The sequence below is a fragment of the Cucurbita moschata genome, unplaced genomic scaffold (assembly GCF_002738365.1).
Source record: "Cucurbita moschata cultivar Rifu unplaced genomic scaffold, Cmos_1.0 Cmo_Scf00043, whole genome shotgun sequence".
NCBI classification, from domain to species: Eukaryota; Viridiplantae; Streptophyta; class Magnoliopsida; order Cucurbitales; family Cucurbitaceae; genus Cucurbita; species Cucurbita moschata.
The window spans coordinates 1,787,916-1,813,123 of NW_019268559.1; the positions used below are offsets into that span (position 1 = coordinate 1,787,916).

Sequence of the window (25,208 nt, forward strand, 5' to 3'; positions counted from 1 at the left end):
AACAGAATCATAAAGCATCTATTTCACCACCGCAGACAATTTTACACCAGAAGAAACAAGGTTTTCCTAAGCTAATAAAGCTGCAGCTATTTCAAGGGGGAATAAACACCACAACCTAGTGAGAACATGGAACCTTCTACCCACACCAACCACCACAACCTAGTAAGAACATGAAAGAATGTTAAGGAAATGGTACACTAACAAATCAGCAGCATCTACACCTCGTGATGTCCAAACATCGTATGGCCTTATAAATCAGCAGCATCTACATCGCAAGAGATCCGAACATGTGTACGGCCTCGATCTCTCTTCCAATTCTTGAACCGACGGTAGGGGCTCCAATTGATAGACGCTTCTATGACAGCAGAAATCATACAAATTATGGCAAACTCCTTTGCTGAAGGGGAAAACTCTTTCAGGAATGCCCCTGCAAATAACCAAACTGGCTGTCATTGCTACTAAATGTAAATGTTCTTGGGAGTCTGATGCATAACATGTCATGGACAATGTGCAACACAAATTAGAATGAAAAAATTCGGTAACGGTTTTGTTGAAAAGCTTCAAACGAGAATGAAATGAAAGAAATGAGCCAACCTTAAGTAAAAGATCCGCCTACGTCTCACGAGTTCGTACGTAGTCTGATTTGTAAGAACAAGATAGCTGCAGAACGAAACATTATCGTAACTAAGTCATGGGTCATAACTACTAAATTAAGATGTTCGTCCAAGACTGCTTAAGGATGGGGGTAATCAGCAGTACCTATGAAATAGAAGCAAGAGTAGTAGAAAGATCAAGGCAATCGACAAAGTAATCAGCAGCATAATGACAATGGCAGCATTCCACCTGACAATAAACCATTCAAAGATCTTTCTCTTCAGCATCAATTGATAAGTTCATGGTTTGAGATAGCTAAACTTTTCATATATGATATGGTAATGAAATTAACCATGAAATACTACAACAGTAGCTAATGGATCTTATCGAATTAGAAGCGTCCTAAGGGTACCATACCATGCCCGCACTATATCAGCCTTGAGGTATGAAATGAACAAGATGCCAGTCCACAAGCATAAAGTTGTCTCCTCAAAAATGTACCACCTACGTTGTGAGCAAAACTATCCTTCGTAAACAGTATATTTTAACAATCAAATTGAAGAGCAGTAGCAATAATGGTAGTTGTAGAAATAATATTCGATTCAATGGAACTCGGAACAATTTGTGCACCTTAATCATATCATCAAATACATACAATTTCAATAATCATCTTGACATACACAATCAGATTGAAGAACTGAACAAGATCATATCACACAGAATAAGGCAGATAACAACAATAACCAATAATCATATAGAGGATATGATTCTTTAGCAAATCATTTCTTGGTGCACAACTATCCACTAAACGTTTATTATGCATTTAGTTCAGCATCGTGGAGCGCCTACTAAAACGAACATCCGATGGTTCAGAAACTTGTGGAAAATTCAATATCTCCTGAAGCCAATGAATTTTTTTTTAACCCCATAACTATCTAGTTGAACCCGAGGCTTTTCACAATATAACAAATCTTGTAGTGAATCAGAACTTAAACGAACGACATTTTACATCAATGCATCATGTAATCCATATTATATAAAAAAACAGCTAAAGTGATGCACAGCAAATTCGACAAAAAGTACCAACCAAAACAATCAATTTATATTTAGTTGACTATTTGTCACACCTCAAATTTTTAAACCCACCAGAATCGACAATGATTGCCCTGGCCAATACATGTCCCCAGCCAAACACAGTGATGATCAAACTGAAGTACACATCGATCACAATCATGGCAATGCTTTGTTCGCGGAGGCTGCTTATACAAGGAAAAAAAAGGGGACTAATGAAAAAGAAGTTGAAGATTAAAACTAGATAAATAAGTAGCATACAAGATGTGGATTAGCGGGAATCCAAAATAAACTGCTCATTTAAAAAATTTACAGAAGCAATAGCAAACACATTTATTATTTTTATAAACAGTTCACGTCTCAGCACCGCTGCATATGTTTTACTTCATTAGCTTCATACTTTTGCAACTTAAATGAACAGGAAGTTTCGAAAGATTTCATTCAGTAACTTTCCAATTCAATTCCACACCAATTATTTCTTTTGGTACCATCTATCTGGTGTACTATTACTATCTGATACCCTCACCAAAGAAAGAGAAAACTCAAAGGTAGTCAGCGTAAATATTCTGAAGATTCTTTACAGAGTTAATTTTCATAGAGATGAGATTAATCAACGTGAAAAGTTTAGGGGCGGCTGAAAATCAACAACATGCTTTGTAGGATTAAAATTTAGTGAAAACATGTTATGGTAATTGTTTGCTAAGAGTAGTATTCTCTAGGTTTTCTTTTAAACTAATTTTTGTTGATAACATACTGTTTAGAATAAGTAAAGGTGTTTTTGTTTCTACATTCATAGGCTTGTGATTAATGATTTTAAGAGTATAATGTCCTTAACATGTCACTGGTGTTTTTTAAAAAAAAAAAGTTCATAGCCAACCAATCCAGATTAAAGAATATTTTTCTAAGCAACTTCTAAACAAAGATTTCAAAACAACTTCTATACAGCCTTACTTATTCAAAAAAAAAAAAAAAAAAATGCATGACTATGGGAATGCAAGTTTCTGGATTGAAGCATGGATGGAGAATCACACAACAATTCTGAGTAAATATGACATGGTATAAAGTACCTGCTCAACATGACAATAGGAGCAAGTAAAATTTCTGCAAAACAAAGAAAAAACAGCAATTACAATTTTCCTCAACTTCACGTACATGAATACTTTTCTCATATTCTATTGGAATTGTGGACACTTAGAGTACAGATTTTTTGCAAGTATGGAGTGGTTAAGGCATTGTATTCCTTTAGCCCCAGGTAAAAGTGGTCATTTTGGCATAGATATCAAATTGAGAGCAATTTAAACAGTTGCTGGTTTAATTTCTCAAAATAACAGAAATGAAAAATAAATTGCTAAGAAAGCATGTCCGATGGCAAAACTTGTCCCAAATCAATCTTTATTTATCAGAGTTTTGAAACAAAACATAAGCTTCTGAAAAGCCAAACAAACTAGTTCTGACAATCCAGCAAAATTGTAGTCATCTTTACCATATTCAATTTGAACACAAATGAATTCAACAAGTTCAATTAAATATGAAGATATGGCCTAATGACCATGTCATGTTCAAGATTTTGTGGTGCAACTTCACTGATGTTTTTTTTTTCTAGAAGCTCTGGCTGGAAAGGAATGTCCACATTTTCTTAGATAATTATCTCTAATAGGACTTTTTTTTTTTTTTTTTAAATCTATGTCATACATCCATGAAATGATTTATGTTTCTAATGAAAAAAAGAACGAAAACGTTGTTCTTAAAGCAAGTAAAGAAGTTACCTAGGAGATGTTCCAGGCGGGTACATGTCCATCACCATCTTTGTCCACGATGTTAAATCTCCCTGAACATTTTTTCCAACCTGGTTCCGGTCTATAGTAACAACCACATCTACATTTTTGCTTGAAGCAGGTTGTCTTTGCTTAAACATTTAGAAAACAAATATATTAAGAAAATTTAAATTCACATCATATTTATTGGTTATTCTCTCACTAAGTACCGAGAATAAGATACGTATTAAATACTTTTGCAATAAAGGTGATAAAACGTACTTTGATGCCTTTCGAAAAGCAATATCTTTCTCATTAGAAGCCCTCATTGCATCAAGTACATAGCTAAGAAGAAAAAAGGGAGAAAAGGAAGAAAAAGTAGTCAATTTTTCCTGCGAAGTAAGATATCGTTACTTAATATAACAACAGATCTCAATGAAACACAAGATAGTTGCCATTACCCAGGAGATGAACATGATGTTAAAAAGTATTGAATGAGGGTAGCGACAACAAGCAACAAATATGAAGCTGTGTACCTGAGAATTGTGAGAAAAAAGACGTCTGAAACTTTTCTAAGACGGGAACAATTACAGGAAGCTACTTTAAACTACTTAACAAAATAATCTGAATACCGACCCTAGCTACCATAAATTGAGACCAGAGCAACCACTAGAAAATACTCCAAGGCCTCTCACAAGTCTAGATATTCCAATATTTGTGGTAAGACTCTTGATTACTTCATACACATTACTTTATAAAAAGAAGACAGCAAAAGAAACTCATATAATCTGACCATAAATCAGCTCAATGAACACTGAGATTTTACATTTCTCAACAAAATAAAACACCCACGAGACAAGCAGTTGTCTGCCTAATATTTTCGAGGTCATGCCTACTTAAAGTGTTCATATTGTGTGGATTTCATGACTCCAAACATTGTAGAACTTAACAACAACCTTGAAAGATTGTTTCCACTTTACAAATAATGCAACCAATTGATGCACCAGAAAAGTTAAGTTGACAATTAGCAAGTAGGCAAACTCACAAAATAAACCTAGCAGCCACTGTATTTCTTGGAAAGATAAACGTAGTAGCTGACCCAAATTATTTCGAACACAGAAAACTCAAACCAAGAGCAAACAACAACATACCACGGTTTAGTTTCGGCTTCTTCAATCAAATGCCGGTCGAATGCAAAGAGAAGTCCTACATAAACCAGGTGCAGCATCACCAATGCTACTTTTAAACCCGATGAAGATCTCCGAGCTGAAACCCACGAGTAAAAAACGAAGATAATGATAAGAAACGAAAGAACCAGCAGAAAACGACGAAGGCATCAAGCTCAACTAAAATTCAGATAAGACAAGGTAAATTAGTGAAACCAAAAGGCATAGAAACATGGGGAAAAAGCGCAAGTAATCTGCATCCATTACTCAGTTCCCATTTCAGTTCCCCAAAAGTCTGCCATGGATTGAAAAAGGGGTTAAGTTTTCGAGACGTACCAGGATCGGAGAGACAGGGGAAAAGGCGAACGTATCGGTCCATTGTTCGATCCAAGAAGTCGCGAGGGCGGCAAACATCCATTATCATCTTCAAACCATGAAAAAACTGGTGGCAATTTTACATCAACGTTATCGGCGAGCAATTTTCGAAGAGTTTTGTCGCCGTTTACTCAGAAATTACCATTGAAGAAGAGAAGGGAAGAGTTGTTGTACTGAATCTGCAAGAGAAACTGTAAGAACGGTGTTCAATTCCAATGAGCCAATTTTATAATTTCTTTTTCATTTATTTATTATTATTATTATATATAATTGATCCAGTTATTATTAAATAGTTGAGAAGCCAAATTAATTTTAACTACATTCCATTAAACCCTAAATTTCAATTAATATCTTTAGGCTTAAATTACAATTTTAGCCCTTAGAATTTGAGAAAATCCAATTTTATCCTCACCATTAATACTAACTTCAAAATTTAATATTTAATTTTTTTTATTGATAATTATATGTGGGTTATGAAAAAATATTTATTCGACTTAAACGAAGGATGAACGAAAAAATGGACCAGCTCGAAATTACAATGGTCTTAACAATTAAAAAATGTTTAAAACTGGCGGTTATTATTCATACCAATAAAATACACATTTCTTTTCAATGACCCAATCACAAAAATTTAAAACATGCTAAAATGACTCGTGTTGATTTATAATAATAATTTTCTTTCTTAATATTTTATGATAAGTAAATAACGTGGTCATGTCGTAAGAGATGCAAAAGAATGTCGATGATATGAATTACTAATTTGGGTCTCAAATCATGGTCTGAGTCGAGACATTTAGAAAAATGATGGTATTAGAGCAAAACATTTCTCAGCTAATGAATGGATATGTTGATTTTACTATTTTAATAGCGCAAATAATTAATATAGTAATATCATATTTGTGGAGGGTGTGTTCGTCTAAGAATTTTATTTTATAATTTTATTAAATTATAAGGAATAATTAAAAAAATTTAAAATTTTAGAAAGATGAGAGTTTTTGAATTTATTTATTTGAAATAAGTTTATAACAGATTTTATAATAAAATTTAGATATATTGTAAAGATTCACAGATTTAGAAGGGTTTAGTCAACAAAATCTAAAAATAGAAATTTTTGAAATTAAAAAAAAATATATAAAAATAAGAATCGATTAGATTAAATTTTAAGAAATTTCAGTCTTCTTCTCGGAAGGAAACGACAGCAATTCTACCACTCGAATGGAGGAATCTCGAATGGAGGAATCTCAGGTACCGTGGTCCGACCTTCCTCCACAGCTATGGCCGCTGATCGGAAAGAATCTCCATACCTACATCGACGTTCTCCGATTTCGCAGCGTCTGTAGATTATGGCGTGATTCTCTTCCGAAAGTGAACGCCATTTTTCCTCTTTCACTTCCCCCTCCCCTTCGCAGTCGCCCTGATCCCTTATTTCATCGTTCAAAGCATGAGGTTGTACTTTTCCGAAAGATAATCTATCGTTTCATTCCTCTCGATCAACATAAATCTGATTCTCCCAAGGGCTGGTTAGCCAAGATCGAGACCACAAATCTCGCCGATAAGCGATTTCATCTCCCGATCTATTCGGACTATCAATGCCTCTCCAGCAACCAAGTGAATGAAGTGAACTTTCTGGATTTTGGAATCGAGGAAGTAGGTAAATCGTATTTTACTGAACTCACTAATTTTTATACCACTAGTGTTTCAGCAGTAGATAAGGTTGTAGTGTTGCCTCAATCTGCCTGCCTCGATGTGAAGAACTGCGTTATTGTAGGAATCGACCGTATAGGAAGGTTAGCGTTTAGGAAATATGAGAATGCGCGAAATTGCTGGCAGCGGATTGGTGAACACAAATCTCTTTACGATGATGTGATTATGCACAAAGGAAAAATTTACACAGTTAATAGAGCTGGAAGAGTTTTCGTAATTGATTCATCGATGAAATTTATTGAAATTGCTCCTCCAATGAGTGAATCCGGTGACCTAAAACATTTCGTTCAATGTCGGGGCGAACTTTACGCAGTGGATCGATTTGTGGAAAGGAAGGCATGTTTATTGGATTTATTGAATTCAAATTCGTTTCATATTCGTATGTGGTGCTGTAGCATATCGACAGCAAACGCGGTCGATTTCAAGGTCTACAGGCTTGATGAAGAACAGGGAAGATGGGTGGAGGTTAAGGATCTGGGGAATGACGCGTTCATTTTGGGGACGGATGGTTTCTCAGTTTCAAGCGCTGATGTTGAAGGTTCTGAAGGGAATTGCATATATTTTTCACATGATTTGAGATCAGACCTTGGGCGTGGATTTGGCACTCATGTGTTCAATCTTGAGAAAGGGAATATTCAGAAATCATGTCTGCAGATTTTGAAGGCGTCCCCGATTTGGCTGGATTGGGAGCCATCTCTGCCTGCCTGATATAAGTTCATCATCCATGAGACTTACAGATGAACAAGATCAATGAAGTCCACTGTAAGTTCACTTTCCAATTGGTTTTGTGTTTCAATTTAGGCACTTTTGCTGGGTTTCAAATAGCTTCATGAATGGTGGTTCCTGCTAGAACTAGAACGCACACTCAATGTTCTTCTTTGTCTGCATGTAGGATTCTTTTGTTTTGTTTATTTTCTGATTGGATTGATGTAAAAATTGATGGATGTTCCATGACAGCCATTCAATTATGCAACTCCGAGCAGAGTTGGTAGTAGGTAGGAGATAGAATGATCCATCGGAATGGTGGGTGGGTCAGGATTCAGTGAATAAATTCATTATTCTTTCTACTTAGCCCAGAATTGGTGTTGCAACGAACTGGTAAAATGAAAACCCGTCTTCATAAAGAAAGGAAAAATAAATAAATTAATAAATAATTGAAGAGTGTTTGTTACCTTATTCAAAATTCGTTTAAAATATTTTATTTTTATTCTCGACTTATAATATAAATCCAAATATGCTCTAAGCAATTTTATTATTTGAACTGAAAATCCAAATATGCTCTAAACAGTTTTATTATTTGAACTAAAAATCCAAATATGCTCTAAACAGTTTTATAATTTCAACTAAAAAAGATAGTTATTTCGAGATTTTTTTTAGTAAAATTATTATGTTAGATAGGAAGTTTTTTAAAAATAAAGTTCAAATAGGGCACTCTCCCTCTCTGCCAAGTTTTTTAAAAATAAAGTTGATAATATCTACCGACCACAGCAAAACTTGAAAAGAAAAGTTCGACAATTGGCTAAATCCGCTAAATCCTATAGAAGTTCTAAATCCGCTAATAGAAAGAAGCAAAAGAATCTAGGCATGCCTCTACATATTCTTGTACAGTCAAAAGGGGATCGATTCCATAAAGGATGTGAGATAAGTAAATGAAAATGAAGGGGGCATGGTTGATCGTCTAGTACCCAGTACCCAGAGCGTCTTGATTGAGAGTATACCGCATCAGTATAGCTATCCTTCTTCTGAGATGGGTCAAGCTGCTTGCTTCTCTCATGAACCTCGGTAAAGCATACATACATACATACATATTCTTTCTCCTTCCCAAGAAAGTGTTTGAAGTCAAGACTTAGAAAGTGTTTGAAGTCAAGACTTCTTCTCTTCTTTCCTTATCTCCTTCACTCGGATATGACTCGTCCCCTTGTCTCGCTGTTCCTCTCCTCTTCACGTCTACTTTTATCAATAATTATGAATTATGAACGTCACTTTTATCAATAATTATGATTTTCCACATCACTTTTATCATTTTATGTATATAAATATTTTATTTGCTTGGCAGTAAAAAAACATGCTTTTTGGAGAGAGAGATACTATTTCGACACTTGTCACAATTGCACTCTTGATGGCATGGCAATGGACTTGCGCGTTTAAGAAGAAGGTCGTTTAAGAAGAAGGTCGTTAGAAAACGAGGGCAGAGAGAGAGATTGAGAGATTGAGAGATTGAGAGATTTTCGTTAGAAAAAGTGAGATTTTGGAAGTGAAAGAGATCTTATATATGCAAGGATATGATAAGGTTTTTAAAAACAGGGAAACCTAAGAAGAAAAGTCACAAACGAGGGAAACAAAAGTCTAACGTTTTAAAAACAGGAAAAACCTGAGAGTCTAAAGATACAATATCTGATGGGGAAGGAAAAACCTGAGAGTCTAAAGATACAATATCTGATGGGGAAAACTAATGATGTGCAGCAGCAAGAACCTTGTGCTCTCTAAAGTCTAGTTAATGGGAAAGGAAAACGAAATATTGCTATAAAAGTGTAAAAACCTCTCTCCTCTTTTAGGGATTAATCCCTAGGGTCCCGTTAATGGGAAAGGAAAATTAAACAGTACAACAGGGTAAAAACCTCTCTCCCATTTTAACCGATCTTATTAATGGAAAAATCTAAAGAAAGACAAAATCTTGATGGGTATATTTGAATAAAATATAAAAGATGAAAAGTTTTTATGAGTATTTTAAATAATTTACCTATGATAAAAAAAAAAAATTATCAATTTACCTATTTCTCCGTGATATCTTATTATTTCGAAATATAAACTATTTTTTAAAATACTTTTATATCTGGTTACCGTAATTCGAGTCGTCGTTCTGTTGGACGAAATTGATTCTTTCCCTCCGCCATGGACGATAGCCGTGTACAGTGGTCCGATCTTCCTCCTGAAATTTTGCCGATCATCGGAAAAAGCTTGGAAACGTACATCGAAGTCCTTCGATTTCGCAGCGTCTGCCGATCTTGGCGTGCTTCCCTTCCTCCTTTCAACATCGTTTCTTCTCTTTTACCTCTCGATCTTCCTTCTCCAATCTTCACCGCCGATCATCTCACCGATGCCTTGCTTATCCGAAGGGTTATCTATCGTCTAAGTCCCCTCGATCATCAACACTCGTCCGATTCTGCTTCTTCTTCTTCTTTTGCGGCGGAGGGCTGGTTGGCGAAGGTCGAGAGTACAAAATTAGGTACAATGCGTTTTCTGCATCCGCTTTCTACACGCTATGTTAAATATGATAACGAGGTATTTCGGAAGGAAGTGAACTTGCTGGATTTTCGAATTTACGAAGTAGCTAAATCGTATACGCTTGGATATACTAATGGTGCTCTTGTTCCTCGAATTACTAAGGTTGTAATGTTCCCTGATTGCCCCTGGATTGATGTGAAGTACTGCACCATTGTAGCTGTTTACGCAGGTGGAAAATTAGGGTTTGCCAAACATGGAGATTACAAATGGACGCTGATTGACGACCGGAATTTTCACTACGACGATGTGATTGTGTACAAGGGGCAGTTTTATGCAGTTGATAGATGGGGAACAATTTTCTGGATCGATTCATCGATGAGATTGGTACAGTTTTCTCCTCCATTGTGTGGTTTTGGTAATCAGAAGCATTTGGTGGAGTCTGATGATGAACTTTATGTTGTTGATCGATTTCTGGATAAGGAGCCACTGTTATGGAATGCAGATATTTTCCATATCCATTGGTTGAATAATCTCATTGAAGATTCACCTCCTAAAGTAATTGATTTCAAAGTCCACAGGCTGGATCAAGAGTGGGGAAGATGGGTGGAGGTTAGAAATTTGGGGAATCAATCCTTTGTTTTGGGCAATGATTGTTGTTTTTCAATTTCAGCCCCAAAATTTGAAGGAGTTAAAGGGAGTTGCATATATTTTACTCATGCACCAAGATCCACTCTCGGGTATAACACTCATTATTTCGAGCTCAAGTATAAAAGGATTGCCAAAGCATCAATCCATGATAATGAACCAATTTTTGGGCCGCCCCCAATTTGGCTCAACTTGGAGGCCACTCGGTATGAAGAACATGCTTCTGATAATTTATATGTCTCAGCCTGCTAAGGATGCTGGATGAGATGCAAAAATGGAGTCCCAAGCTCATCAGTTGGCATTCTCGATACTGTAAGTTTTCTTCCTAACTATTTTGTGTTTATCCTGAATCTTAGTGTGGCTCTAAATTAATGGTGTCGTCAATGTGTCATTCTGAATCTTGGCTCTGTAGTCTGTAATAAGGTGTTCTTAGAATGTGTAAATATGTTTTCTTTGAACATGGAGAACTCTCAAGCCCTTGGAAAACTTTCCTCTTTGATTTGATTATCTCTCTACAGTCTTGCACGGTGGTCCGATTTGCCTCCTGAACTTTGGATGTTTCTCCATGTCCCTCATCCTCCCAATGAATACGCAGATTATCGTAGCAATTTACTCTTTACTCTGTTGGATGAAAGTCCCACCTCGGCTCATTTAAGAAATGATCATGGGTTTATAAACGAATACAATCTCCATTGGTACGAGGCATTTTGGGAAGCCCAAAGCAAGCCAAGAGAGCTTATACTTAAAGTGGACAATATCGTACCATTTTGGGGATCCGTGATTCCTAACCTCATTGCAGAGGAAGGAAATGAATTTACTATATTTTCAAATTCACAAAGAGCTTATGTTCAAAGTGGACAATATTATACTATCATGGAGATCCGTGATTCTTTCAAATTCACCAAGAGCTTATGCTCAAAGTGGACAGTATCATACAGGTTGTTGAATCGTGTAGGCTTGTTAGCACTCCGGGAATTGGTGTTTCTGGAATTCGTAAGGTTCCCCATTGATGTTTCTGGTGTTAGACGAACACGACTCTCCGCAATGGTATGATATTGTCCGTCCACTCTGAGCATAAGCTCTCATGGCTTTGCTCTGAGCTTCCCAAAAGGTCTCACACCAATGGAAAGAGTATTCTTTGATTATAAACTCATGATCATTCCCTAAATTAGTCGATGTGGGACTTTTATCATCCAACACTTTCCCTCCGAACAAAGTACGCCTCCCTTTAATCGAGGCTCAACTCCATTTTCTTTTGGAGTCTTAGTCACTTTTTTACTATGCCTTCGAGGAGGCTCGACTCCTTTCCTTTTGGGGTCCTTTGTTCGACATTTGAGGATTTACCAATCTATTGGCACGACTCTCCACAATAGTATGATATTGTCGACTTTGAGCATAAGCTTTCATGGCTTTGCTTTGGGCTTCCCAAAAGGCTTCACACCGACGGAGAGAGTATTCTTTGATTATAAACCCATGATCATTTCCTAAATTAGCCGATGTGGGACCTTCATCATCCAACCTCTGGAATTCGTAAGGTTCCCCGATTCTCTATGGATCGATGCGAAGGACTGCAACATTATAGCGTTGTACAAAGACGGAAAATTAGGGTTCCCTAAACTTAGGGAGGAACATAATTTTCAATAAAGCGATGCGGTTGGGCGCAGGGGCAATTGTATGCTATTAACTTGAAATTTATGGGTAAAATTGTAAGATTTTAAAATTTATGGACTAAATAAAAAATAAACTAAACTTTATAGATAATATATATATATATATATATATTTATTATTATTATTGTTTTTTTTTGTAAAAAAAAATTATAATTGTATCTCCACGTTATTCTTAACATAAAGTGGTAGAATGAATATCTTTGATAAGAAAATTGAAATGACAAGTAGTTTGAAATATTTGGTCTAAATATAAATATACTTTCCTAGTAAATATTTTATTTTTGAAAATTATAAAGATAAACAAGAAAAAATTTCAAATTAATACTTAAAAAAAAACGAAATATAAACAATAATGAAACAAAATATTAAAATTGAGCACATTAATTGTAACTTGATTTCACCCAAAAAAAAAAAAAAACTTAATTACTATTTGACATTTATTATTTGGAAATTAATCATCTGTACTCAGTTTTTAATTGGTATTTAATCATATTTAATATATTTATAATTAGAAGTACTAACATTTCTAGCATATTTAATATGTAATGAAGCTAATTTATAACTACTCTCCACTAAATCTTCAAATCTTTCATAAATAATATAATATTTTTATTGCTTCTCTTTATTTATATATATATATACAAAATATATTTCTTTAAACATTTAAACATTAATAGTTAATAATAAATTAACTTCTAAAGTTTTAATTTATTTAAATTCAACTTATTCAATGAGTTGAGTTGCATTTTCTTTTATTATCAAATTTTTTCTATTATATATTTATATTTAAATATATATATAAGAAAATAATAAATTTAAGTTTGGTCCAATTATTTGAACTTAATTTGTATTTAGTCCACAAATATTCGTAATTTAACATTTTAGGCCTTCATGTCTTAATTTATATTATAAAATTTTCCCTTCTTCTTCATCTTCTTCTGCGTCCGCGGCCGCACCGCCATGTCGCAGGCTTCCTCGCCCTCTTTAATTACCTCCATTTCTCTCTTTCTTCTTCCCAATTACAATAACCTCACGCCAACGTATATCTTCAACTCATTTTATTTCTAATCTATGTCTTTATTTACGACTCATTTGATAATGTAAGTTTAAGTTTTTGTTCGCAGGGGGAGATTGTTGCCGATAACGGATTCTCTGCACCGCCGCCGGAGATACTCCAGCGTCAGCCATGAACATTCGAGCACCAGGTAAACAAATGCGGCTTCCAATTGTAATGAAATTCGAACATCAATTAATGTGTGTAAAATTCTAACTAGCTTCCAATTTCATTAATCCAAGTCGAAATGCTATTCTGAGAAAGCCGGTGCAAGCCACCACGGCGGTTCCAACCTCGGTGCCGGTGCGTGTAGCTCTGGAGCTTCTTCAAGCAGGATATCGATACTTAGATGTAAGAACGCCGGAAGAGTTCAGAACCGGCCACGCTCGCGCCGCCATTAACATTCCTTACTTGCACAGAGTCGGATCGGGTAATTTTCTGTCCGATTCTCAAAATTTCTCTCCACCGAAATTGAAATTCGATGATTTTTAATGAAGATTTTTTGCAGAGAAGGCGAGGAATCCACATTTCTTAGCGGAAGTGGCGATTCATTTCAGAGAAGATGATGAAATCATCGTTGTAAGTTTGGTTTCATTATGAAATTACATTATGAATCCTTTTGGGAAGAAAAATTTGAAAATCTTGATGATCCTTCACGATTGGAATCTGAATTTTGGTGGTTTTGTATTGTCGGAAAGGGAAGCCGAAGGGGGAAGCGGTCTCGTATGGCTGCCGCCGATCTTCTTGCCTCTGTAAGTCCTTTGGTTTGTTAGTTTTTATTAATTTGACCTATAAAGAATGGGAAGTATGAAGTGATATTTGTGTAGGGATATAGGTATGTAACGGACATATCAGGTGGATATGAAGCTTGGTCTCGCAATGGACTTCCCATGGGAAGTTCTAAATAATCACCAAAACAAGATCTTCCCCAACTCTTTCACAGCCACAATAATTCAATTCAAAACAACCAAAAATAAAAATGTTATGAATTCGAATCTTTTCTTTCTCAGAGCAAATGTTAAGGGAAGCAAACATGTTCGGAGATCTTTCATCGATCGACGATTGCTGTGAATCTCAATATGCAAAGACAATTACTACTAAACCATGTTCAGTTTTAACAAAAATTTGATCAATTTAATAAGCGAAAAGTTGATGACTTTCTGAATTATAGATCAACATGCATCAAATATAACGTTTCGTAGTTACTAATTAACGACGTCCTATTTTCTTCAATTCAGTCCATCAGCCAGATGGACTGCTTGAAACTACGAGGTACAAACAAATTTTCGACTACACTTAAAACAAACCAACCACAGTCGTCTTTAACAGCACAAAAAAAAAGGTACATTAAAAGATGCCTCACCTGGAGCCACGAGGATACCTCCTATCCGGGCTGCCGTACGGGGAGTAAGGAGGCGACCTGGAGTGATCCCTCCTTGATCTTCCACCATAAAGGGGGGAATGTCGAGGGGAGTACTCTCGAGGACCCCGATATGGTGAGCGTCTTGGAGACCGACGATACCCATAGTCATCACGAAGAGAGCCACCACGGTACCTTCCTCGATCATCACGGTAGCCTTAGAACAAGAAGGAACAAAACCAGCGTCAAGGTAATGCATCAGGTAAATTACAATTCAAAGCACATCATTGCGAATTACTCAATAGGTTATGCTTACCAGAGTCTCTGGTGTTTTTCAACCCCAAATAGTGTCCAGGCGTTGGAGTTCTTGGCCGTTTCCTCCGTGACTGAAAGACAACAAATGCGTTACCTCATTTCTTTCGGTAATAACCCGTCAAATATAAATAAAAGGGTTCGATCGTATCGTTCATAATGTTTTCAGATGAGCTCATCTTGCAAAAACTAGTTTTAAATTGTTGGCAGAGCATCATTATCAGTACGAAATATTCATGGGGGAAAATGGCCACCAAAAAAAGGATGCACTTGTGTTCAATGAATGCTAGGCATGAAATACCATAAAGCCTGATTAGAAAGTTCTTGATAATGTCCGTTGTTTAGTTGAGTTGAAAGTGAATGCTGATGTAGAAAAGTTGTTGGGCAATATATGTTTAGTTGATCGGGCGCTGCAATTGAAATCTGTTGTTTAAGCTTGTCATTGACCAAGCTGTTTCACAAAAAGTTGACATGGATGAAGAACTCATCATCTCTGATGGCTGCCAACGTAGCTGACACAACTTGTTCAGAATAAACCAGAAAATCTCCAAGTTAGGAAAAAATAACGAAATTACTCGAACGCTAACCAGAGAAGAATAATCATAGTACCTTCTCCACAGTTATATATCGACCTTCTAGAATTGACTGGTTGAGATGCTTAACATACCGATTAGCATCATCAACATTGTCCATCTGGACAAATGCAAAACCCCGGGAAATTCGTGTTCGTGGTTCAACCACAAGGAAACAAGAAGCTACCTGCAAATATTAGAAGCATTACAAAAGAAAGAATAAACCGACTACACCATGACCAAGAAAACAAGTAATAGAAGAACTTTGGGCCATTTGTTAACTAATCCAATTGTTAGTTTTTCGATACGATGGGATATTATGGATTCACAGAACTTGAGGTCATTTGTTATCTATCCAATTACCATTCCAATGTTCAAGAAATACAATAAATATGATCTTGCTTTATGTTGTATCGTTGGTTTTCAGATCACGAACGAAGTAGGTAAATCTCATATAATCATGCAATCAATTGCAAGTAATTGGGGATCAGAAGCTAACCTTGCCCTCCTTGGAAAAGTGTTCTTCAAGGTCTCTTTCAGTGACCCTCGCAGATAGACCGGTGACATAAAGCGTATTCCCAGGGTTAAGGGCATTCTCCCTGGAAGAAGCTAAAAATGTTATCCAAGGAGAATCGAAACACTAACAACCTAAGCAGCAAAGGCATGAAATAGACCCAATTCAAGTACTGAAACAGAGTATTGTTTGTTTTTCATCCAGAGTTCCAGCTGAAGAAACGCACCTCCCACGACTTCTCGACCTTGATCTAAATCAGAAACATGTGAAACCATAAGAACAGGGTTCAGGTACCAAGTTCACCAACATAAAGCATTTTGACTTTCAGTTTATCCAAGTAATAAAAAACTATAAAAATCAACCTTCCACGACTTTGAGACCTTGGCCTTGACCATGATCTGGATCTAGACCTGGGCCTCGATCTTGACCTTGAAGGAGCTCTCCAGGGGGAAGGAGATCGAGAGTACCTGCATCAATTATTACAATAAATAATTCTAACATCAAGGATCTACTGGCACTAGAATTACTAAAATGAGTACATTCTGAAGAAAATAGAACGTTCTAAGTTCTTAAACTGCCAAGTTTCATAACATCGAAAACACACACAATCTCTTTCACCCATGCTTCCATTGAAAATGTTCTACTGTTCTATCAACCAACTTACCGACATCTGAACGGATGAAAAAAAATTCTAAAAATGCTCAAGACTCGTGGACTAATTATTCCCTTCATGGAGAGGGTTCAAAAAGTGTGATAAAAAAATTGACGGTACAAAAGATCATGAACGCTGCGACACAAATCATCCATGTGCCCTAGGTCCAGAAAACCCCCGAGATCGTCAATCGTAAGAAAAACAAATCATTTCAACAGAAAGCATTTAAGCTCACCTTTTGCGATGAGAATCAGCCTGCAACGAATCAGCAGCATTCGATTATTAAATATTCAATAGATCAAACAAAAACAACGATAAACAGATAAAGATTAATAGAAACGGGGGAAAGAAAACAAAAACTTACCATTTCCGCAATGAAATCAAAAGGCAAACAGCTAACGAAAAACACAGATACAAAACACGAATTTTAGGGTTTCTGAGGACGGCTTCTCCACGAGCCGCAGCGGTCGCAAATCGCCGTCGTGGCTTGTGCGACCTTTGGGATTCGTGAGAAAAAAAATTTCGTATTGTTTCAAGAATTTTCCAGTACAGTGTGCATATTTTTCTTATCGTGCACTCTCGCATCTCAACCGTACATCACTGCATCTTCAAATTAGCTTTATATGATTAAAAAAAAATCAAATTATAGCCTAATTCTTGTAAGTTTATTAATTAAATCTCTGTATTAATAATTATATCCATTAAAATTTTAAATTTTTTTTGCAAGTTTATTAATTAAATCTCTATATTAATAATTATATCCTTAAAATTTAAACTTTATTAATTTACATGTTTATAACAAAATAAATAAACCTTTAAAGTCATTAATAATTTTCTTCAGAGTTGGATTAACTAAATAGATAGTTTAAAAATTATATTATAAAGCTTTCCGTCTTAATTTTAATTAATTAGTCATTAAAAAAATAATAAATCAATGCATTTACTCAGAAGCTCATACTAAAGCTGAAATCTCGCTCAATAATCTATGAACAAGAGAGATCCCTGAATATCTAGTTGAAAACCAAGTTGATGATGTCATAAGTTAAAGGCTCGGGTGAGGCAAGAGTCCTACATAACACGCTATTGGTAGTGATTCAACCACGGTGCCACAAATTTGTAAATTTTTTATATTTTATTTCGACTAAAAATTTAAACATTTTCTAAAAAATTATGAAAAAAAACATACATAATTTTCCAACGTTGAAACTTTATTTGAAGCAAAATGAATGAAAACTCACAATATCCCTTATTGCATACAATCATCAATGAACAGCAAAGAAAATCCCACCAGAAAGCAAAACAAAGCAGAAAGCTATGTAATTTTCATACTTTTGGACAGTAAACTTGCCTACCCACTACTAAGGTATCGATTCTCTTCCCCGTTCGCCTGTTTCGACTCCGGTTCGAGAGGGTCAGTTCTACCAGTGGCAACTACTTACAGAGCCTAAGACCAAACTTGCAGACAGCACCATTGCAGAAGGAGCCTAAGTGGTCAGAACATCAGGAATTGCAGTTGAATGAGACCCTATTATCTTCCCCCCAACATCAGGGAAGTTTTCACATCCAGGCAGAGAGCTGACTTTCCCGTCACGGTCGACGAGCAACGGATACCTGAGAAGGTGGCCTTGCAATGTCGCGAATTCATCCGCTGTAAATATCTTCCAGTTATCCTCAGCAATCTTGTTCACTCTTCGTACACATTCCAAAGTTTTTGGCTCCTCAAAAATGGGATCGAGCATACCGAGATGCTCGCTCCATAACGACATTCTATACCCGTAAATCTGTTCATATAGTGATTAACAATGATGAGAAAACTAAGTTTTTGGCTCCTCAAAACAAGGATCGAGCATACATAACGACATGCTATACCCGTAAATCTGTTCATATAGTGATTAACAATGATGAGAAAACTGATATTGGTTTAATGCTAAGTTACTCAGATCAATATGCTTCATTTCCCGACGAAGAAACGGTGACAATGTTGCAAGAGAAGTCGAGAAAAGGGCTAACCTGACCATGTGGGTGTTTCTGCTTCTTTGCCCACGTGTGATGCGGCTGATAGGCGCCGGTGGCTATCTCGGTATCCTTTGTCCCAGCCATAGATCTTTGGTTGATATTAGCAGACCCAATGATTACATATTCATCATCTACTATCATTCCCTTGGCGTGAACGTAAATCATAAACCGTTTATGTTTTAGTGAATTACACGCCTGAAATATACGCATATTCAACAAAAAAGAGTATTAAAGTTATGATCAACCAATGTAAACTTGCTCCAAATCGAATGATATGTAAGATTAACCAACTGGGAAACAATTGATCTCGTGATCATGAAACATACGGTCACAACAAAATGAGAACAGTCCCGTCAAGAACATCCGATAAAATTGAAACGAAACAATATGAGAATCAACTCCTATACCAATTATCAGACGAGGCCAATAGGTGGGAAGAAAAGGAAAGAACTCGATATCGACATGAACTGTTGTAAACAAAGCTTCATTTTTCGAAAAGTTACCATACCGTTGCATTGTCGATGTTCGGTCCATTTGCAGGAATTTCTTCGCGTTTACCAAGACAGTAGAAATTTAGATAGTCTTGAGGGTGCAAATCTGGTTGCTCTGATGACTTTAGTTCACTTGCAACAATGTCATACATCATTTGCATTGTTTGTCCCTACGATCAAAAAATAATATGTAAATGTTTGAACCCAAAGCTCATCAAATCTTCAGCTAGCAGATATTATCCGTTTTGGTCCGTTACGTATCGTCGTCAGCCTCACAGTTTTAAAACGCGTCCACTAAGGAGAGGTTTACACATCGTTATAAGGAATGCTTCGTTCCCCTCTCCAACTGAGGTGGGATCTCACAATCCACCCCCTTTGAGGGCCCAGCGACCTCACTAGCACACCGCTCGGTATCTGGCTCTAATACTATTTGTAACAGTCCAAGCCCACTGCTAGCAGATATTGTCCGCTTTGGCCCGTTACGTATCGCCATCAGCCTCACGGTTTTAAAACGTGTCTACTAGGGAGAGGTTTCCACACCCTTATAAGGAATGTTTCGTTCTCCTCTCTAACCGATGTGGGATCTCACACTTAGCCAGCTTGTTTAATGGTCTAGTACAACACATTCGATAATGGATACAGTGGAAACCCGAGCCTGTAGTCAACGTTTCACATTCAATCTATCCAGATTCTATTTCAGATTGCGATTTACCTGCCAATAAAGAATCTCTTGCATGGCACCGCTATTCGGATCTCCCTCGGGCCACATTGGTATAACAATATATACAACAAATCTTTCCTTGGCTCTAATTTTGCTCGCAATTTTAAGGGCCAACTCCATGGGAATGAGATGATCAGCCCCTGTTCATGCCATAAACCCAGAAATGTACAATATAGAATAGTGGATATTAGAACTCTAGAACAGAACTTGGAAGAGAGACTGACCAGCATTTTTATATCCTGGCCATCCATACGACGATCCGATAAAATACTGATTTTCGATATAAATGAAATGTTGCGCCGATCTGATAGCCTGGATATATGCCATTTCGATGCTTTTCTCTATAGCCAAGTTTTTTGCACATACAAGATTCTGCAGCCACAAGCAAACCGACATATCGACATCAAATTGATATTCTACTAACCAAAATCGAGAGTAGTGAAGTGAGAACCTGCAACACGGCAAGATGAGCATCTTTTGGAAACCCTTTGACTGATCCAGAGTCGATGGATCGGAAAATCTAAAAAAGAAAAAACAAAATATAGGCATGGATTTAATAAAGAGATGAAACCAATAATAAGAGAACTCATAACAAGCCCATGAGTTGTATGAATTCGAACCTGAACATGCCAGTTTTCGGGATCTTCTTCCTTCGAAACATATACATTAGGTTCATCGTCTGGAACTTTTGTTGAACCATCCGGTAACGTATTTAGTTTAGGGCTTAGTATCCATGATATGCGCTCTATCTTTATTAAAGCGTCATGCCAGTGAGTAATTCTCCTGCACCGTAGGCCAAACTCTGTCCATCTTGTGGCTTTGTTCCAACGTTGCTCAAAGTTCATAAGCAAGTCATATGCAGCTGGCCCATCGATCCGACAGTGCAAGTCATGCCATGGTTCCCTTGGACCATTGGTTCCAGGCTAGTGTGTTTCATCCAAAACAACAAACAAAAACATTGGCAATTGTCTCAAGTTCTTAATCACCCAGAAGAGAAAAGCGTAATCAAGTATCAAACTGTTTTATCGAAGTGAAATTGTCGTTTAATTTTACTCACAGGAATTGCAGGATTGTGAAAATCTTCCTTAAATACTGTGTCGAGGTCACGAAACAATCGATGCTCGGGTGTATCGTAACGACCATCACAGAGATCAAGACCTCCAAGAAATGCAGTTATCTTTCTATTATTACCATATCCCTGTGTATCAACAAGGACACACTTTTGATGGTGTGTGAAGACAGTCCCTACAACCTGGATAAACACAATACATGAGCAACTTCCAATAATAGGTCAGTCAATCACAAAGAAAGTCAATCCATAGAATTATTGACTCTCCAAAATAAGAGAAACAAGAACGGTAACAGTCCAAGCCCACCACTATCCGATATTATCTTTTTGAGCTTTTCCTTTCGGGCTTTCCCTCTAGGTTTTTAAAACGCGTCTACCAAGGAGAGGCTCCCACACCCTTATAAAGAATGTGACTATCCCTTTTGAGCTTCCCCTCAAAGTTATTAAAACGCATCTGCTAAGGAGAAGTTTCCACACCCTTATAAAGAATACTTTGTTTCCCTCTCCAACCGATGTGGGATCTCACAATCCACTCCCCTTCGGAGCCCAACGTCCTCACTGGCACACCGCCTAGTGTCCACCCCCTTCAAGGCTTAGCGTCCTTGTTGGCACATTGCCCGGTGTCTGGCTCTGATACCATTTGTAACAATCCAAGCCCACCGCTAGTAGCTATTGTCCTCTTTGGGCTTTCCCTTTCGAGTTTCCCCTCAAAGTTTTTAAAACGCATCTGTTAGGGAGAGGTTCCCACACTCTTATAAAGAATGCTTCGTTCCCCTCTCCAACCGATGTGGTATCCAACAATCCATCTCCCTTTGGGGCCCAACGTTCTCAGTGGCACTCGTTCTCCTCTCCAATCGTTTCCACACCCAGCCATGAGGTTCAAAATAAGTGATAAATAGTAGCCTCCTCATATTCCCCCCTTGGCACAGGGAGGTATTAAACCCATACCTTTTGTTTCACATAGCTTAGCTTGCCACTCGGATAGCGAGGCGAAAGCACACAGATAACAGAAGAATGCTTGAAAAATTTGTAGGTTTCCTCGTCATGCGTCTGCATCAATCCTTCCTGCAATCGATGACGATTACATTTTACAATCAATTATTCCAACCCGTCTTATATAGAAGAGTTTCGAGCAATCCCTTCAGTATAACCATAGAAACTAGTACTAGATTAAAGAATGATATTCAAGGCATCAGAATTCAAGAACTCTAGCATAAAATCACAAGGATTCATTCAATCATTCAACTGTATATTCTAAAGAAATCTCACCGTGCTGATGAAGAACTTATCATGAGAAGTCTTATCATCCCAAATCATCAACAAAACTCGAACACCCTCTTCTGATTTGTATTTGAGCAGCTCACCAAGAGTCAAATCCCCGCCTCGGGGCAGTGGCCTGCTCGGCTCTCTAACCAGCCTCACCTTATGAAAAACAGACCATCCGACAATATAAATCATATGATGAGCCTCTGTTATAGCATGGCAAATATCCTCCCAACATTTCCCTTGTCTAAAAACCTTCCCACCATCCAATTCAATCTGTGGCAGCAGCCCATCAGGCACATGAGCATCTTGGTACAATCTCATGGAGCTCCCTTTCCTGACAGGAAAATATGTATGCCGCACACCCTTATGCTCTGGATCTCCGGCGATACCATGACGATACGCCGGGTTCTTCTCAACCGAGGTAAACTTCATTTCGATTTGGAGTTTCGTGTCAGGCTTTGGCGGCTTGCCATTGGAGCCAATCACCGGAAACCACCCACTAATGGTCAGACCAGAGGCAATTTGCCGAGCTGGGAACTTGACCGTCCCCATAACCTCAGCGCCAAAGACATCGTCATCTTTCACCTGGAATTCTATTTCAGCCATTTTCTGTGCAAGAGGGATAACAAAATGCTCGTTCCATTGGGGATCCTGGGAATTCTTTATCACGCGAGTCCGTGCGACGGTGGCTTGAGGAACCCGGACGGTAACATATGGATCACTGGTGATGATTTTGCTATGGCCACGGTGGACTTTCCCCTCGTCGACGGAACGGGAGTTGGTTCCGACGGATTTAATGGCAGAGTAGTCGAGAGTACCACAAGCGGTGAAGCACCGACGAAGACGCTCCGATATAATATCCATATTAGGCAACTGGACGGCCTGGAAGATTTTGAGGTCGAGATCGCCATGGAGATAGACCTCTTCTGAACTCTCCGCCATGAAAACTGAAGAGACAAACCCCACCGCCGTTTCAGTGGTTTAAACAACCAATACCCACGAAACAAGACGCAAGAAACAAAGAAAATAGTAAACAATTGAAATGGGGAAATGGGTTTTGACCGACAAGAAATTTCTTACCAAAATCAAGCGGCTACAAAACTAGAACAGCTTATGAACTGTGCCAAATCCCAATAATCTTGCTTGATTCAGATTGCTTCAAACCCCTTTGTTCATTCCCAAAATGTAAAACGAAGAACAAAATGGCGATTGCCTTCATTAACGTGGGACAGGGACAGTTGAAGAAATTGAAAGTCCATAAGATTTTCGTTACCAGTCTGAATCCCCCATGTTAAAATCAACTGGTAACCACCAAATTAACCAAGAAATTGCCCCACGCGTGCGTTGAAATTTCTCAATCGATACCACAATCCATCGCCATCGCCGCTTCACCTCTCACTGTAAAAGCGAAAGCAAGAGAATAAGCTGAGAAATGCGTTGATGATCCGTTCTAAAGCGACGATTATTTGCTTTTGAAGGCACTAGAACGTGGGGCGCACTGTGATTAGTGAATCTTCGTATCAAAAAAATAGTTATTTCCAGTCGTTGATGTGCTTTATGTAAAAGTTACCATTTCAGCTCGAATCATTCCCAAAAACGGAGGAGGTTTCTTTCAAAGATTCATCGTTTCAATCGGAAGAAAGGTATCGGATCTATCGCCTTCGGTTTTGTTTTTGAGCTAAGCGATCACTTTTTTCTGTTAAATCGCTGTTTCAGTATCCATAAGTCAATACTTAATTTTAAGTTCATCTTTATTTAATTTGGGTTTGATTACTATTATCATAGCTTCTGAAAGTTTTAATCTTGGCAATGAAATTACTAAAATAACCTTTTAGTCAATAGTATATGTTATACTTCACTTCGCGTATATTCTTTACCAAATATGATAAGTTCGAATCTTTATTTTTCAACTCATCTCTCAGTATTTTCATAATCCCGACCTTCTCTCACACGCTCTCCCGTATATTATTTAAATATGGATAATAATGCATTTAATAGGGTAAATGACGTTTTGAGCTCGTAATAACAATACGAACTCAAAATATATTTTCTGTATAGCATTGCTAGATCATCGGACACGCAATCTCGTGCACACTCCTAGTAATGGTATACATTCATAATAATTTTCTCTCATGTATCTAACCGTGCAAAACTAACTATCACACAGCCTCATGCACGTTTTTAATAATGGTATGAATTCGAAACTATCAGCCACAAATCTCGTGCACGCTCTAATAATTGTACAAACTCAAAATATTTCTCTATCATACATCTAATGGTATAAAAACCATCAACCACATAGTCTCGTGCATGCTCATATACCTATAACGGCTCGAGCCTACCACTAACAGATATTGTTCGTTTCAACCCGTTATGTATCACCGTCAGTCTCGTGGTTTAAAAACTCGTCTACTAAGGAGAGATTTCCATATCTTTGTAAACGTCTAAAATCGTGAGGTTGACAGTGATACATAACGAGCCAAAGCAAACAATACATGCTAATGATGAGCTTTGACCATTACAAATGGTATCAGAGATAGACACTGAATGATGTGCTCGTAATGTTTGGGGTTGGATTGTGAGATCTCACGTTGGTTGGAGAAGATAGACACTGAATGGTATCAGAGGTAGACTGCTCGTAGTGTCTTAGACTATTACAATATCGGTACAAATTCAAAATATTTTTCTCTCGTACATTTAACAGTGCAAAACTACGTATCACACAGTCTCGATCGATAATCAAACTCATTTATTCTTTGCCTCAACCTCCATCTTCTATCACCCTTTTTTTCCAAAATTTCCGGAATTATTTCTTCCCTTATTTAACTATATTCTTTCTTTGCTTCTCTCCCACCTCCCTCGCCATTTTTTTCTTCGAACATATTCTTAAAGTTTAAAGTAATTGACATGTATTTATTCTCTCGAGATCGAAATTCTAAATTAACAAAAAGTATATTTTTAATATAAATTTATTAAT

At 37.3% G+C, this 25,208-nt stretch overlaps 6 protein-coding genes across 8 annotated transcripts; 3 read left to right on the forward strand and 3 right to left on the reverse strand.

The window, feature by feature from the left end:
• LOC111433941 (protein S-acyltransferase 10-like) lies at window positions 1-5,161 on the reverse strand. Its single transcript, XM_023071221.1, has 11 exons — window positions 4,922-5,161; window positions 4,571-4,685; window positions 3,881-3,955; window positions 3,702-3,764; window positions 3,432-3,566; window positions 2,733-2,766; window positions 1,741-1,850; window positions 1,012-1,098; window positions 760-843; window positions 595-660; window positions 1-427 (listed from the first exon to the last, which is right to left on the reverse strand). The coding sequence occupies exons 1-11, from the start codon at window positions 5,007-5,009 to the stop codon at window positions 256-258; spliced, it is 1,029 nt and encodes a 342-aa protein (XP_022926989.1). The 5' UTR covers window positions 5,010-5,161; the 3' UTR covers window positions 1-255.
• A 986-nt stretch (window positions 5,162-6,147) lies between these two features.
• On the forward strand, window positions 6,148-7,654 carry LOC111433940 (putative F-box protein At1g65770). Its single transcript, XM_023071220.1, has one exon. The coding sequence runs from the start codon at window positions 6,176-6,178 to the stop codon at window positions 7,370-7,372; it is 1,197 nt and encodes a 398-aa protein (XP_022926988.1). The 5' UTR covers window positions 6,148-6,175; the 3' UTR covers window positions 7,373-7,654.
• A 1,811-nt stretch (window positions 7,655-9,465) lies between these two features.
• On the forward strand, window positions 9,466-11,043 carry LOC111433939 (putative F-box protein At1g65770). Of its 2 annotated transcripts, XM_023071219.1 has the most exons (2): window positions 9,466-9,946; window positions 10,052-11,043. In XM_023071219.1, exons 1-2 carry the CDS (start codon window positions 9,557-9,559, stop codon window positions 10,784-10,786), a joined length of 1,125 nt encoding a protein of 374 aa, XP_022926987.1. In that variant the 5' UTR covers window positions 9,466-9,556; the 3' UTR covers window positions 10,787-11,043. The 2 variants fall into 2 exon arrangements, with proteins under 2 accessions (XP_022926987.1, XP_022926986.1); XM_023071218.1 differs by having other exon boundaries at window positions 9,468-11,043.
• Window positions 11,044-13,130: 2,087 nt separating this feature from the next.
• On the forward strand, window positions 13,131-14,175 carry LOC111433945 (thiosulfate sulfurtransferase 16, chloroplastic-like). The gene is made up of 6 exons (XM_023071224.1): window positions 13,131-13,244; window positions 13,329-13,409; window positions 13,501-13,688; window positions 13,767-13,837; window positions 13,957-14,010; window positions 14,086-14,175. The coding sequence occupies exons 1-6, from the start codon at window positions 13,165-13,167 to the stop codon at window positions 14,164-14,166; spliced, it is 555 nt and encodes a 184-aa protein (XP_022926992.1). The 5' UTR covers window positions 13,131-13,164; the 3' UTR covers window positions 14,167-14,175.
• A 279-nt stretch (window positions 14,176-14,454) lies between these two features.
• Window positions 14,455-17,137, reverse strand: LOC111433944 (serine/arginine-rich splicing factor SR45a-like). The gene is made up of 8 exons (XM_023071223.1): window positions 17,033-17,137; window positions 16,904-16,923; window positions 16,379-16,483; window positions 16,243-16,266; window positions 16,002-16,101; window positions 15,540-15,689; window positions 14,935-15,004; window positions 14,455-14,835 (listed from the first exon to the last, which is right to left on the reverse strand). Exons 1-8 carry the CDS (start codon window positions 17,033-17,035, stop codon window positions 14,618-14,620), a joined length of 690 nt encoding a protein of 229 aa, XP_022926991.1. The 5' UTR covers window positions 17,036-17,137; the 3' UTR covers window positions 14,455-14,617.
• Window positions 17,138-17,858: 721 nt separating this feature from the next.
• LOC111433653 (phospholipase D delta-like) lies at window positions 17,859-23,928 on the reverse strand. Of its 2 annotated transcripts, none has more exons than XM_023070769.1 (11): window positions 23,312-23,925; window positions 22,235-23,178; window positions 21,914-22,030; window positions 20,954-21,148; window positions 20,517-20,819; window positions 20,348-20,416; window positions 20,121-20,268; window positions 19,888-20,036; window positions 19,193-19,345; window positions 18,679-18,879; window positions 17,859-18,449 (listed from the first exon to the last, which is right to left on the reverse strand). In XM_023070769.1, the coding sequence occupies exons 2-11, from the start codon at window positions 23,171-23,173 to the stop codon at window positions 18,153-18,155; spliced, it is 2,571 nt and encodes an 856-aa protein (XP_022926537.1). In that variant the 5' UTR covers window positions 23,174-23,178; window positions 23,312-23,925; the 3' UTR covers window positions 17,859-18,152. The 2 variants fall into 2 exon arrangements, with proteins under 2 accessions (XP_022926537.1, XP_022926538.1); XM_023070770.1 differs by lacking the exon at window positions 17,859-18,449 and adding an exon at window positions 18,457-18,545 and having other exon boundaries at window positions 23,312-23,928.
• Between the last annotated feature and the right edge of the window lie 1,280 nt (window positions 23,929-25,208).

Excerpts from the sequence above, each read along its gene's own strand:
- LOC111433940 (XM_023071220.1), top strand. The coding sequence starts at position 6,176 with ATGGAGGAATCTCGAATGGAGGAATCTCAGGTACCGTGGTCCGACCTT.
- LOC111433939 (XM_023071218.1), top strand. The coding sequence starts at position 9,557 with ATGGACGATAGCCGTGTACAGTGGTCCGATCTTCCTCCTGAAATTTTG.
- LOC111433941 (XM_023071221.1), bottom strand. The coding sequence starts at position 5,009 with ATGATAATGGATGTTTGCCGCCCTCGCGACTTCTTGGATCGAACAATG. Across the intron at positions 1,851-2,732 it reads CCTATTGTCATGTTGAGCAG|CCTCCGCGAACAAAGCATTG; the intron begins GTACTTTATACC and ends TTGTATAAGCAG. Across the intron at positions 1,099-1,740 it reads GGCAATCATTGTCGATTCTG|GTGGTACATTTTTGAGGAGA; the intron begins GTGGGTTTAAAA and ends CTCACAACGTAG.
- LOC111433944 (XM_023071223.1), bottom strand. Across the intron at positions 16,267-16,378 it reads AGGTCTCAAAGTCGTGGAAG|ATCAAGGTCGAGAAGTCGTG; the intron begins GTTGATTTTTAT and ends TTTCTGATTTAG. Across the intron at positions 16,102-16,242 it reads AGGTCGAGAAGTCGTGGGAG|GGAGAATGCCCTTAACCCTG; the intron begins GTGCGTTTCTTC and ends AGCTTCTTCCAG.
- LOC111433653 (XM_023070769.1), bottom strand. The coding sequence starts at position 23,173 with ATGGCGGAGAGTTCAGAAGAGGTCTATCTCCATGGCGATCTCGACCTC. Across the intron at positions 20,037-20,120 it reads GCCAGGATATAAAAATGCTG|GGGCTGATCATCTCATTCCC; the intron begins GTCAGTCTCTCT and ends TGGCATGAACAG. Across the intron at positions 18,450-18,678 it reads AGAAACACCCACATGGTCAG|ATTTACGGGTATAGAATGTC; the intron begins GTTAGCCCTTTT and ends CTATATGAACAG.
- LOC111433945 (XM_023071224.1), top strand. The coding sequence starts at position 13,165 with ATGTCGCAGGCTTCCTCGCCCTCTTTAATTACCTCCATTTCTCTCTTT. Across the intron at positions 13,410-13,500 it reads CATGAACATTCGAGCACCAG|TCGAAATGCTATTCTGAGAA; the intron begins GTAAACAAATGC and ends CATTAATCCAAG. Across the intron at positions 13,838-13,956 it reads AAGATGATGAAATCATCGTT|GGAAGCCGAAGGGGGAAGCG; the intron begins GTAAGTTTGGTT and ends ATTGTCGGAAAG.